This window comes from Pseudonaja textilis, chromosome 1, assembly GCF_049901715.1.
Source record: "Pseudonaja textilis isolate UNSWEBS1 chromosome 1, rPseTex1.2, whole genome shotgun sequence".
Classification (NCBI taxonomy): domain Eukaryota; kingdom Metazoa; phylum Chordata; class Lepidosauria; order Squamata; family Elapidae; genus Pseudonaja; species Pseudonaja textilis.
The window spans coordinates 197996489-198011616 of NC_141990.1; the positions used below are offsets into that span (position 1 = coordinate 197996489).

General features: G+C 41.8%; 1 protein-coding gene across 9 annotated transcripts in view; it reads right to left on the bottom strand.

Moving 5' to 3' along the window:
• Positions 1–14656, bottom strand: part of FMNL2 (formin like 2) — a 191397-nt gene extending 176741 nt beyond the window's left edge. For 8 of the 9 annotated variants that reach the window (XM_026697219.2, XM_026697220.2, XM_087920208.1 and 5 more), the window contains exon 1: positions 13849–14656. In XM_026697219.2, the coding sequence (XP_026553004.1) occupies positions 13849–13965 (117 nt within the window). In that variant the 5' untranslated portion in view covers positions 13966–14656. Of the gene's footprint in view, positions 1–13211; positions 13339–13848 lie in introns of those variants that run through there. The other variant, XM_087920210.1, reaches the window with a different exon arrangement.
• Between the last annotated feature and the right edge of the window lie 472 nt (positions 14657–15128).

Below are 15128 nucleotides of genomic sequence, written 5' to 3' on the forward strand. Positions count from 1 at the left end.
GGTGCTGAAACCCTACCAGGGTTTCCTTCTCCCGAACCAACAATGCAAAACAAAAAACCCACCACTACCAAGAAATAAGGCTCCTCTTAAATGCCTATGAAGGCAGACATCTTCAGCCAGGTGGGTGGGGGACGGGGAAAGAGGCGCATGATGTTTCCAAGCAGAGATTTTTCTCTTCTCATTTACAATATACGAACAATTAATTGCCTCCACTAAAGGTCACCTTTATCACTATTTAAAACTATTTGTCTGGATCTTGTCGGCTTTTAATTATCTCACCCATGTCATGATTGCAAATTTGCCACTGAACTCTGCTTGAACAGCGGAGGCCCTTGCAGGATAATTAACTTCTGTATCATTAACCTGCAAAAATCAATGCTGTTCACCTTTACTCAGCACGCCCACCAAGATGCGCAGGGGTAGCCCAAGTTTGGATGCAGGGAAACGGGAGGAAGCCCTCCTCTGCCTACTCCTCATCCTACATTTTACGTAGCTTGTTTTCAAGCCTTCCAGAGGCACCAGGAAAAACATTTCCTCTCCCACTGAAATCGGACCATGTGAACTCTTACACATATTGCAAAACACACCCACCCCAAAACGGCTTGCATTTCAGTTTATGGCAGGAATCCCATGCTTGAGAACGGACGAGGCCCACCCAGATTCTGGCCTGTAAGTGACTCCTTCTGGATTTCTACACAGATAACACACCCAGCAGTTAGCTAACACCGTAATTATGAAGTCAGGAGGAATTTCATTTGGAATGTATGTGAAGCGAAAGCTAATTAAGGAATAACTTGCCTCTTTGAATTCAGAGTAAGCAGAACCAGCAAAGCACTTCAGTTGTTACGATAACCTCTGCCGTGGCCAATACAGGTAGGCCTTGATTTACAACACGGGTGTCAAACTCATCACGACACGTTGCTATCATGTGATGTATCGTGACATTTTTTTAGAATAAATCAGATTCCACTTGAATTTCTCCTTGGGCCGTCTTCCCCACCCCACTTCCAAAACAGCCTTGAATTCTAAGATTCATGGCTAACTTCTGGCCATAGCCGGTAGTCTCTCCCAGCTTTGCAATGAAACCTCAGTCTTCACCTCCAAACAAAATCCTGGACTTCAGTTTTGCTATTGCCAAGGCATCTTCGTTTCCGCTGCTTCTTCCAATCCTTTGAAAAAGAAGGCCAGTTCTCTTCACAGGGTGAATAAGTCCTTCCAGCAAGGCAGTTCCCCGACCCCCCAAAATGGAAAAAGCATCTGTCGATCAAGAGTCCTTTGCCCTACTAAGCCATGGAAACAGCTTTTTCCCTCCCCTCCAAAGTGAGATTAAGGACACCCAGGCCAATTTGCAGAGCTCTCATTCGAAACACATTCATACGCATTTCTTTCTTGAGATTTGTGGTTTCCGAAAGCAGCTTCCATCCTACAAAACAGCAAAGGAGCTAACGGAACACACAAAGCGCACTTCACAGAATAGTTAGCATGCCGTATGAAGAGGGAAAAGTTAGGAGTCGTAACCATCTCCAGTTTTAAACAGTTTCACTAATAACTCATTTTGTCACTAGTGTCTACACTGCACATCGTTTTTAAAAGACAGAACAGAATCCAAACATTACTTGGCCGCTCAGAGTCCCCTTGAACTGGCAGATGGGTAAAATTTAAATTTAATAAATAAAGACATTTCAAAACAATATCAGTTCATCAATTACTATAAAAATCTGTAGCAACAAGTAAGAATTATATACAGATAAACACACAATTGAGCCCCAAAATTCTGTTGTTGTGAGGCATTTAAGTGACTTTTGCCCCCATTCCTTGCCACAGTTTTTCAACAAACCACTGCTGTTGTTAAATTAGTAACACGGTCATTATGAATCTGGCTTCTCCACTGACTTTGCTTGACAGAAGGTTGCAAAATGACCCATGGGACACCATAACCGTCATAAATATGAGTCAGCTGCCAAGCATCCAAATGTTTATCACATGACCATGGGAATGCCACAATGGTCATAAGTGTGAAAATGGTTATGAGTCACTTTTTTCAGTGCCGTTGTAACTTTGAACAGTCACTAAAGGAACTGTTGTAAGTTGAGGACTTCCTGTATTTCTAAACCCTATAAAACTTGTGAAGGGTCTGGGCTCTTTTTCCTATTTCACACACAGAATTTCCTCCTTTCTCTGATTTTGGACTGAAAGTCTCCATGTGATTTCTGCTGGATGCAGGTGAAGGAATTGCAAAAGCTGTTAATATTGTTCTGAGAAGTCAACTCTTGCAAGAGTGCTACAGCTTTTATCACCTTCTCTCTCCCTCACTTTCACACAGTTCTCTAGATCAAGATCCAAAGGCTCAGGATACTCTGATCTTATGATTATAATATGCTAACGAGGTGTATAAAAAGAATGTACGTGAGGGCGTATATATGTGCAAGAGAAAGTGACAAGACAGTCTGTATCAAGAATGTAGTAATAATTGCTGTGTCAAGGGTACTTTACTTGATTGGGCAAGAAAATGTCATATCCTTGAGATAACTTGAACACTTTACATAAACAAAGCTACATAGTTATCAAAATATATACCGAAACAGATTATGCTCATCAGGAGGAAAGGCTCCAGCAGTAGTTTCCATTTAGGGTACCCTATTCTGATTTCCAATTGCTGTTTGATAGTGCAATGATTGTAAAAGGTGACTTTGCACTCTTTTGCTGTTCATTTCCACCCCCTTACCATCAGCCCAAATCTTGCAGCTGGTTCTGTTGGATGAAGCTGGAACTTCTTTTTGCTGCTCAAAACTCATTTCAACCCTAACCCTCCTATTATATGTAATTCTCCAAAGAGAATTTTAGGAAACGAGGAGGAATCTATGGTGTGCTTATAATTTAACACTTCCCAATTAGCCATTTTCATCAATGAGTGTGGACAAATCAAACAGAAAGCACTCTCCCCCAAGCCTCCTTCCAAAACAACTGACTTCTCAATACTCAATTCCATTATGAAAGAAAATGAAGAATTTTGCAGGTGAATTAGGTCTTTCTACAAAGCAAGTGTATTGCCAAAATGCTTCCCCTATGCAGCAGTGACCATGTAAGAAATACATGAATTATTTTATGCCTTCAGCACATGTAATATAATAACACCATAACATTAAACATGGTAATTGTTCAATATATAATTGTTTCTGCACTGTTTGCTTTTACTGTTGCAAAAAGCTAAAAGATATGTCTTGCACCAATATTCTCTGAGAGAGATAATTTCACTCCTTGGTGGGAGAAGAAACACCGTCCGTACTAATTTTCAAAGGGGCAGGATAGGCCAACATTTGGGTGCTGAGGGTACATCTGGAACTTGGAGAGCACAACTGCCATGGATGACTAACCTACCTCCAAAAGGGAATAAAGTGTTCTCAGTCCAGAAGGAGAACCACACGACTCTCTGGATGCTTCTAACATCCCCTTGGCACTTCTGGGGCACCCAATATATTCCTTGAAAGATGCTAATGACAGCTGCTTTGTTTTGAAACCTGCCAACTTCCCCATTTATCTTTTTAATTAAAGTAAATATTTTTTTCGGTACAACCGAACACCACCTACTATATATGACAAAGAAAAATCAGAGGGGCAATGTGAGTTCCACTTTTTTATCCAAATTCAAATCAGCCCCCCCAAACTGTGCACTGTAGTGTATTTCGCACAACCTGTATGAGGAAATAAAATGGTAACCAGAGAGGTAGTCTAGTTAGGGTTTCATTTTAAAATTGCTATCCCCGCTGCATGGACAATGACAATATAAATCAGAGGTGCCAAACTCAATCACATCACGGGTCGTATTGGGACATATTGGGATTGTTTTTCCCTTTGCAGAGCCGGGGTGGGTGTGGCCTGTGTGGGTCATACGTGGCCCCTGATGTAAGTGATATAGCTTGAAAGAAGGTCCAAACCAGGCATGATTATAGAAGACTCAATCCGAGGTTATAGTCTGTGCTCAAATTTTGGTTCGTTCATAATGAGTTATTGAAAAAGTATGGTTTAGCATGAACTTACATTTAAGGAGGAAGGTATTTTATATCTTCCTCTAGCGCTTTTCTGTTATATCTGAACCTAGCTCAGGAAAAAGATAAGAAATTAGTCCTGTCAAGACATAATTTGTTAATTTAAAAAAAAAAAAACCAAGGCTGTTTTAAATGAAGACTGCAGACTAGTAAAAGTAATGTCCACTCCCAAAGCCATTTTATAGGAAATCAGCAGAGCTATCTCCTCTAATCATGCTCTAAGGTTTTGTGATGTACTAAACAATTATTCTTTTCACAGGACAATTCACACTCAAGAGAGCCTCAAGGCATAGCTATTGACCTCCCTCACTGTGTTAAATGACTGTAAATCCTACCAAATGACATTATTAACTCTTCTTATGTCAATTTCTGGAGAAACACTAAACTAAATAGTGGCCTTCTCATAAATGGAACATAATTTTCTTGACATGCCTTCCCGAGAACACTGGTTTATAGTTCACTCCCAGAATTATCACTGGCATCATAGTGCAGAGTCAGCATGAAAGTAAAACTCATGTCTATATTTGAAATTACAATGTTAGTATGTTCGGGTTTGCTTGGTTTTTTTAAAAAAAATTGCCTTTGACCAATGCAGACATTTAGAATATAGCCACCTGCAAAAGAAAGTTCCTTGAACCCAACTTGAATATACAACAACACAATATTAGTGGCATTAACCCCCTTGGTCTCTGCTCTCTTCCCATCCATCTTTTTTTTTTTAATCGTATCGGTGAGTTCTCATGTTCTTTTTCATTCTTTACTGTTCTATTATTTTACTTCTATTTGGTTGATACTGTTCTCCTATCTTTTTATTGTTGTAAGCTACCTGCGAGATAGGAAACAAATAAATTTAATAAATAAATATCAAGAGAAAGAAATAGCAAGCCTATTTAGCCCAGCACAAGTAAAACAAACACAAACACGCACAGAAAAGCAAGTTCCATGGCTCCTTTTAATAATGTCAAATCAAACACAGGTAGTCTTTCAACTTATATTCACAGTTATGACAGAAACTTGCTAAGTGAGGCAGTCGCAAAATGAGATGTCATGGGATTACACTGCTTAGTGATTCCAATACCTGCAATCCTGGTTGCCTTCCTTAATCAAGAATCATGAATTGTTAACTGAGTACCTATGGGAAGACAAGGATTCCTAATTCCGCAAAGTCACCCTTGCCCTCTGGAATTGAATAATCTTTGTAATGCAGAGTTTCCAATTAATTTCAACCTCTCACTTTCCAAGACCGAATGACAGATTAGCTCCTCTGTCAATCAAGACTCAATACATTACACCCATTATTTTGGCATGGAAGATGCCATCACTAAGCACACAGAGAACTGAAAATTTCATTACTACTGAACAGTGTTCATTTTCTGGCTCTATTCCATTCTATGGCCAGAATCTCACACATCACTTTAAACCATGCTGTAGTTTTTATTGTAGCTGGTAAACCGCTTGTTTATGGTATTCGTGGGACACCAGCAATAGCTGGTCCTGAGCCCTTAGATTGTAGTCCTCAAAGTAGCTTTTGCTGAAAACTGGCAGCATGAACTCTTGTCCTTTGGAAGCTGAAAACACTGCATGTATAAGCTGAAAAATAGAATGGGTAAGTCTTAAAAGCAAAGAAACAAAGCAAATATCTCTTGGGGGGGGGGGGGACGACCCTGATTTTTAAAAATCAGATTTTAAATGTTTTGCAAAAATATATTACACAGTTCAAAAAATACAATCATCATCATAACTTCTAAATATATATTATTTTACTGGCCAGTGAAAAAATGAAAGATAAAGTTCTGATAGTTAACCTACCTCTTAAAGCAGTGGCCCCCAACCTTTTTTGTGCCACAGCCCGGTACCGGCATCACAAAATCATCCGCGGCCCGGTACCGGCATCAGCACGCATGGCAAGGCGAGCCGAGCGACCGGCCAGCCAGCCATTCCCCGCTTCTCCCCGCCACCTTCAACTCCTCCTTTGTACCTGTGTCGATGGGCTTCGGGACGGCTTCGGGACGGTCGCTCGGCTCGCCTTGCCATGCATGCTGAAAGAATCCTCGCGCCTTAGTTTTGTTCGAAACCGCCCCCCCTTCAATGAAACTAAGGCGCGAGGATTCTTTCAGCACCCAAACGCTGCTTTCTACCTGGAAAAGCTCACCGGAAGCACTTTTTCATCAAAACAAGATGGCGGCACCCAGCAAACCAGCGGTACCAGTCCGGGGACCGGTGGTTGGGGACCCCTGTCTTAAAGTACAAAAACTCAAAAGTTCTTGGGAAAAAAGCAAAACCATGCAAAAATATACCCATTCCCCAAAAGAATCCTAAAAAGGGGCAAATTCACACAAAACTTAAACATATCACACACACACACACATTTCAGCTACTCAGATTTTAAACATTAAATTAAACATCCATACAGTCATACTGATCACTTTTTCTGTTCTACTGATAAACAGCAAATTCAAAAGCCAACAGCAAAATGCATCAAGACTTCAAATCAAAGAGTAGCTTCCAACAAAGCTAAATTAATCTTTTGGCAGTGCTCCAAGATCAATTAATTTAAATTCATTCATATAAATTAATAAACTCAATATATATATATATATATATATATATATATAAAATATATAACTTCAATATATAATCTCACATTACATGAACACTTTTACTTGATGGTTCTCTATGTTGCAAAATTTCATCAAATGGTTTGAGTAAATCGTGTAGTAAATTTCACGGTTAGTACATCACGTGAACAAAACCTATGACTTCGTTCATCATACTTATGAATCCAGCCATTGGACTACTAATCAATTAAGAGAAGCCATCACAAGTAAAGTAGTGTGAGTACTTGCCAAATTCTAGAAGAATTAAAATATCCTCCCAGAGAGACATGTCTTCTCAAACCCTCTTTGGGTAGAATAGATAAATTAATTAAATATAGTAGCCTATCTTTAATTAGTTGGCTAATTAACTATTCCAACTGCACTACCTCTCCTGTAGAAATTATACCAATTATGGTTAGGCTCAGAAGGCGTCTCTTCACAAGTTACCAAAAGCAAGAGAGAAGGTGGTGTCCCTGAAGCTACGGTGTCAATATATCACATGAATTCAGGCACCTGCCTCCCATTATGCAATGCACGCATACAAAGTCTATGTTGAGTCTTTTGCCAGATAGGCCTGGGCATCTGTTCACTTTATGTCAGAATTTTAAAACCAAAACCAAAACATCACCCAGCTAGAGAATTTGTAGATTTAGACTTTTAAAAGCATGCACATGAGAACTAATCACCTTAATAATCTGATCTCTGCTTGATAACCTGGTTCTGGATTTTTTTCCCTCCAACATCGACTCTACATTCAATAGCCACTTGCATAATACAATGTTCCTGCCAAAGAGGAAATGGTATTCTTCATCTGAAAAACATCCCTAATGTGCGAGTCAGTAATCGCTTAATATCAGCAGCAGCACATTATTAGACTACACAATCCTTTCCACAACCTCAGCCCTGGCCTCCTCCTCCTCCTCTGGCCACGTGTCTTTCTTCAGAAACATTACATTTTATTACAAGTTATGGGGAGGGAGGACACCCATTTGGAAATCCAGCCTCATCCGCTATATTCTCTGGGGTCCCAGACCAAAAGGTTTTGTGCACAAGCCAGAAGAGCAAGAACAATTCAGACACCCTCCTTCTCCCAGCTTCTTTCTTAAAAACGCAAATAGAAGAATGACAAACACACAGAGGAAACATTCAGAACAAGGAATGATGTAAGATCCAGTGATGTGTTTCTGGCTGCACAAGGCCATTCTGAAGAAGGCTGGCAAGATCTATACAAGCCTCATTCACAGATGCGAGCAGACATTATTTTTTATACGCATGCAAGGTATTTGGACAGAAGCATTCCCTCTTCGTCTTTCTGGGAGGGGGTAGTAAGGAGGAAATCATAAATGAAGGTGCCATTCCATCAGTCTCCAGAATTAAATTAGTTTGGGGGCCCAAGTCATATTCTGCAAAGTCTAACTCATAAGATGTTGAGGTTATTTCACAATGAAAGAAATGGCATTCTGCACATATGTAATTTGTTTTTCAACGTAGTTTAACCCGAGTGTGGGTTGAACTAGAATATCTCCAAAGTCCATTTCCAACCATACATTCTTAGGCAAGATAATGATAAGTAAGCCTGGAAGATTTACTAGCAAATCATCTCTCAAACAGTCAGTCAGTCAGTCCACAGATTCATAATGCATCCCGAGAATGACAAATCCTATTCCTAACCTGATTTGCAAAAAAGCACAAGGGCTTGACTGTGATTAGTACTCAAGATTGGAAACCATCAGGAGTTACCAGAACTAGAGGCAGTGTGGAAAAGTGAAAAAGCAATTGCAAACCACTTTGATAGCGTTGCCCCAAAAAGCGGGGGGGAAAACTGAACATGCCATTAAGTCACGAAGAGACAAGCTCAACAAAGAGATGATTTACTTTAGCCAGGGATACAAAAACTTGCTTTGAGAAGAATTTTGACATGCATAAAGGAAGAGATAACAAGACCCCAAAGGTCTAGCTAAAGCAAAACTTACATATAGAGTAAAAAAAAAAATCCCTGTGAAATACAGCTAAATTTAATAATTTAACCTTACAGAACTTTTTTTTTTCATTCTGACATGGACCCAGCTCAGCTTTTTTGTTTCTCACTCTTTTTCACAGGCAATACCAATTTTGGAGCTCCAAGCATCTTCTCCTGGCTGATTTAGAAATTCCCTCACGATAAAAAGAAGAAAGCGGAGTGTGCTGCTGCTGCTACTGCTGGTACTTTCTCGCTTCAAACACAGCTTAAATTAGTCAGAAACAAAGCAACATTCTGCAGGCTTTGTTAATTGGAAAAGATACAGCCAGAATTGCTTGGGAAAAGATATATCACCATTCCTCTTCAGATACAAGTATGAAAAATAAAAGGTCAGGCAATGCAGGTCAGCGAAACTGGGGAAGCACTAGCAGGATTTTTTTCTTTCTTTTCCAATTTAGGTCGCTCAACCTTTTTGATTACCAAAAATGAGAGCTTTGACATTTCAGTCATAAGTAGTGTTGGAAAAACACAAATTACTCTGACTGCTGGATGCCTTCACGGTTATTCAACATTCTAATATTCTTCCACAAAGCATAGATTGTCAAAGAAAAGCGGTGCCAGGAAAATCTCTATCAATTCCACCAGCTCAGTTTTTGTAGAAAAAAAACAGGCATCCACAACCCTACCACCATGCGGATCTGTTCCTTTATGACATTGACTGGGAGTAAAGAAAGAAAGAAAAAATTGAAAAGCATCTGTAGCTTCCACAATGCTGCACATTGTAGTAAGCCCTGGTTCAATCCAAAACTGGACCATTTACATGGTGGCTTAGGATAATGCAAAAAACTTGTCATTTATTCCATCGCTCCTCTTCAATAATTTCTAATACTTCATTTCAAAAGTTCTTTGAAATGCCAAGGGAATTTCTTAAACGGGTCAGTTTCTATTGTGTATTCAAAGCAATTAATGCTTGTAACTAGATCCAACAACCAACTGCTTTGTGAACAGAATTCCGAACATACTTTTGGGTAACACAACAGTTATCCTACCTGGATCAAGAAGAAATCCATGTTACCCAGGGAACAAGGGCAGGTGCCTACTCCAACCCAGGAAAACTAGTAACCGAGTCTGATTAACTCTAGTAATAAATAAGCCACCACGAGATGTGGTGAAGCTACAAACTACAGTAGTTAAGCTACAGCTACTAGATCAGTAATTATACTACAAATGGTTAAGCTTCCTTAGGTTCCTATATAGTGCTAAACCCTATTGGTTTAAAAACCAAAAAGGTTTTGTATCTACATGCTGTAGCTTAGCCACTGATTTAAAGAAAAAAACCATTTAAGTGAAGTCTTTTCTGGATTTTAATGGCTTGCCATGCACTTACTTGCCATCAGTTATCCAGATTTCAGGAGTGTTCTTTTTCCTCAGCTTTATGTAGACATCATGAAGATCAAACTAGGTCCTCTGGCATGAAAAGCCCCAACTTCACCTGTTCTTTTTCCTATCCTTTTTAATGATTTTGGCAACAAAATGATTAATGTTATTTTCATACAGCATCTCTTGTAGAACAGTTCTTCTCTGGCTGATATCCTAAACCTCTTATCACGTAATACCAAATGCTTTTAACATTTTTCCTTGGCTAGCTACCCAGGAGTATCTAGAGATACCTTTCTGACGCATTGGCTGCATTTTTTAAGACAGACTGTCGTCACCTGTTTTAGTAAACAGAAACCCTCTTTACATTTTTTATTTTCAGATTTACTTGACTTTACAGATTTACCTGGTTTTTTTAACTTTTAGAATTTCTGTAAAGATATACTTTACATTTTACTTATTACATTTTTACTCTTTATTTTTACTTTCTGGGTGTAGAATTTGTAATCTATGACTATTTATTTATACCCATCCAACTGAGATTTATTCACTAAAGCCATACATAGCTTTAAGCAACAGGTGAAGCTCTTGCTGATGTTGCTTGACTCTAGAATAGCAAGATGCGTAGCTATTATAGTTTGTAAATCACTATTATGTCTAAGTTTATTATTTATTTATTATTAATGGCTATGACACTGAGCTTGTCGATCAGAAAGGTTGGCAGTTCGAATCCCTAGCTGCGCGTAATGGAGTGAGCTCCCATTATTTGTCCCAGCTTCTGCCACCCTAGCAGTTTGAAAGCATATAAAAATGCAAGTAGAAAAATAGGGAGGTAACATGGTGGGAAAATAACAGCATTCCGTGTGCCTTCGGGGTTTAATCATGCCAGCCACAGGACCATGGAGACGTCTTCGGACAGCACTGGTCTTCAGCTTTGTAATGGAGATGAGAACCGCCCCCGAGCCGGAAATGACTAGCACATATGTGCTAGGGGAACCTTTACCTTTACCGTTATTATGTCTTTTTGACTTCACATGTGGGATTTCTAGCCAACTCTGTCTTATTCAACAGGTAATGGTTAAGCAAATCAGATCTAACAAATTTATGCATATTATCTTTCAAACTTTATGTCCAAATACAGTTCAAAGGTCTACCCGCACTCAATCATAGATATTATTACAAGTTTCAGAGCTCCCAGTAAGTCATAATTTGTTTGATCACAGATGACTCAATATCACAACTGGCTATACAGTACATTGTCATAAATCATGAATACAAATCATAATGGCTGGGTTCATACAACATGTTAGGTCACAATAATTAGTACAACTCATGAGTCCAGTTCTATGAGTCAAATTTCTTATACATTTTTGTAAAATATAATGAGCACCAAGTAACTAATCATAACTTAACCTGGCACCTTGCACAAAGCAAACCCATGCAGTTATTTAATGGCTCAGTGTTTGATTATGTTAACTGAGTAAACTGTAGTTCAACAAACATGTCACAGAAACCTTGCCATCTCAAAGTTCAATAATTATATAGATTACACACATCCTGGAAGTTTGTAGGCTCTTGTCAAGGCCTTTGGATTTTTCATATATTTAAAGAGCATGTTGAAAACACCAATTTATTTTGAGGTGGCGGATCCCCATAAAAGAGAAAGGTGTTTCCAAACCAAGACACATAAGCCATGCAGCAGCTATCAAAAAAATAGTCTGATACAGACATGTATGAGCAATGAAAGACTTCAATGATAATACATCATATGTCAGTACATGTTTTATCACTGTTACATCATACTATATAATATGATGCTCTAGAACAGGAACAGATAGAGGATCTGAGACGTCAGGATGAAAGTAGGCATAAGAAATACCTTTATCTCTCAATCCACCTCCAAGAGTGGCCACCTATTTTATCATCTCAACATCTTACGAAGTAGGTTAGGACTGAAAAACTGGGGCCCAAAATCACCCAGAAAGTTTCATGATCAATTGTGGATTTGAACTTGGGTTTTCTTAATTCTAAGTTCATTACAGTGTACCACCCAGGCTCTTCTGCTTCATCAAATGCATGACATTAGACATTAGCTCATTATTGTTTCCATTTAAAGAACAATTTACTCTGTTGCATAGTTAATTGTTCCTCTTTTTTTTTTTGCCTAATTTTACAAGACAGCATCTAGCTGGATAAAACTGCAAAACCAAGAGTGTTGCAAATACAGACCAGAAGTAAATGAAGTTTTTAAGGCACTTTTTTTGTCTTGCTGGATATGCACTCAAGAGTTGATGCCTCCCTACTCCAACAGTATTTGTGCTTTGACAAACCAGTATGCTAAAGATTTTTAAGCTATTGTAACCTTACTGAGGACAAAATCTCCAGCCCAAAGTTTTTGTGAATTGATACATCTCTCCTCTAAAATAAGTATACAGACTGACTTCAGAAGCCATTTAAAAAAACCTTTTATCGATCTCAACTGAAAGCATAATATTGCTTGCACATTCTACACAAACGAACGCCAATGGATATAATATATAGTTTTCATATTGTATAACAAAGTTAAATTCACAAAAAAGGTATCAAGCATAATAGCAAATTAAGTTCTTCAGCATTTTAAGGAAATGCTGAGATTCCTTAGCATACATACTGGGATTTACAAAATACATAAAACCCTGTGCCAAATGCTATGAAGTTATGGCACTCAAAAGGGGAAGCAATCTGTGGACTAAACATCACATCAATCATATACCCAGCATCATCTACTGGAAATGTGGATCTGATGAGGGGAAAATACAGTCTCCATGTTATATAGGAAGACCCAGTTAAGACCCTTAAATGTTTCTGAAGCAAAAGTGACTCAAGGGCAACCGAGGTGTAGATGCTGTCAATATGCAGTTTCTCTTGATCATTCAAGAAATAACAAGGAAAGCCCCAAACCTAGTGCATTTCCAGCGCACTACAACTATATTTCTATAAAATGCAATCCTTTTGTGTACTTTCACTTGAAATCAGTGCTACCAAGATCAGTCACGCTTGTTTGGGAGTAAAGCGGCATATAGGATAGGATCCCTCCCCCTGACCAGATTTAAAAACTTCATAGCCAACAAGGGACCCGGATTCAAAGAGGGAATTGATTTTTGTCCCCTCGACTGCTCCAGGTTTTCCCGACCGCTTTTCCTCTACCCCCCCTGCTTGCAAATGAGATGCAGATCTTTGCTGGGAACGAACCAGCAGGAGGAAGCGAATGGCCGCCTGGAAGGCAATAATAACTTTAAGCGGAGCCCCGGATCTTGCCCGGATCGTTCAAGACTTTTCGGAAGCCTCCAAGGGGCTTCACCGTCCGTTTTGAAGAAAGCCTACGGCGGAGAAAGCACCGCAGGCTCCCCCGGTTCCTTCGCGCATACATCCCCTTCGCACGGGGGGACGGACAGCGACTCTCTCTGCGCGAAGCTCGCCCCTGGCTCCACTCCGCTTCAAACAATGGATCAGCTGCTGCTGCTGCTGCTGCTGCTGCTGCAGAGACAGGCGATTTCCTATGCACCGTTCCGAGCCCCCTTTCCTCTCTCCGCCCCCCAGCCACCCCTTTGGACTGACCAAATAAAAGCCCATCTAAAAGATCGCGACGGGATGGGGACCCCACCGCTCCCCCCTCGCCGCTACCTGCCGAGCCTGCCTGGCGCACGCTGGCTAAAGAAGGCTGGGAGTGGGGGGCAAAGGGAGAGGGAGAGAAGGGCCGACGGAAACCCCCCCGTTTTCCGCCTCCATTGGACTGTCTGCGCCGCGCTGGACCGGGATGGGGGAAAAGTGGGGTGTGTGTGTGTGTGTGTGTGAAGGCAACAACAAGCCCCCTCGGTCCGCCACTCACCAGCACGACGGCGAATCTCTCTTCCAGCTCGCCCGGGTCGGGCATCGGGAGCTTGAGGGGTAGATTGTGCGCCCTGAAGTCCGTCTGCTGAGAGTCCATGCTCCCCGCATTGCCCATGGCGACGGCCCTTCCTCGAGGAAGGGGAGCGGGCGGCGGTGGGGGGGCGGAGGGGATCGGTCCACCTCTCTCGCCCCGGGTTTTTCAAGCTCCAAACCGTTGCCAAGCTCCGCGCGCTGGAGCCGACTCCTTTCCCCCACCCCACCCCCGGGCTTGCTCCGGTACTCCTTCCCCGCCCAGTCAGTCAGGCTGCGCTCTTCCTCTCCTCTCCACGCGCCGATTTTCCCCCAGCGCCCCACGCGCGCAACGCGCCCCCCCCTCCCCAATTTTTTTTTTTTTTTTTGTGTTAAGAATTAGAGCCGCGGGGAGACGAGGCGCGCAGATCTCTGTCTCCCTCTAGGACCGGCCTTGGAAATGCCCGCCCTCCGCCTCCCCAGCACAATCGGAGTCCCTTTCTCCCAGCTCTCGTGCGGGGAACCCGGGAGCTTAGCGGCAGCGGCAGCATGTTGCATGCTTTTGACTCCAAGGAACCCGGGCTGGAAACCGCATGGCTGGGGCGGAGCGGTCCTCCTTAACAAGCCCGCTGGTTGGCCTCTGGACGGTCGGCCGGCCGGCTGCAGCCAGAGCCGGCCTCGCCCGCCCCGCGCAGCTCCCCTACCAAGCGCAACCCGCAGAAGAGAACCAGCCGCCACACGCCACAGGCACCGCGCACCGTAGCACAAAGCCCCCTCTGCTTCAGACCACCTCCTCCGGAGCTTCTCCACGCCCCTGCCCCGGGGAGAGCTGGGAAGCGTAGTCCGAGTCTTTTCCGAGGGAATCGCGTCTTGTCGGCATGCCGGCCTCTCTCTACCTTCGCCCTCCCCCGGCATAAATATAACGAAATGTTGGGTTGTTTTGGGGTTTGAAGGAGCGGGCTCTCCACTCCTGCCAGCTGCGAGCAGAAATATGATTTGCGTTGCACTGAGGAAAAAACGAGCTTTGGGATCTGGACATGAACAGCAGAGCATTGTCTTCCGCAAAAGATTGAGGTTGTCCTGAGTTGAGATGCTGGCAGAGCTTTATCCAAGGTCTGTGCGTCCCCAAAAGCAAATTCCTGAATCCACCCAACAAACTACCAAGCCATCAGTCCTGGTTTACAAATAAACTACCTTTGGGTTTAGCGTACTGGGTGAACGGGTCATGGCATGTCCCGAAAGGACAGTCGATTTATTCTTTATGTATCT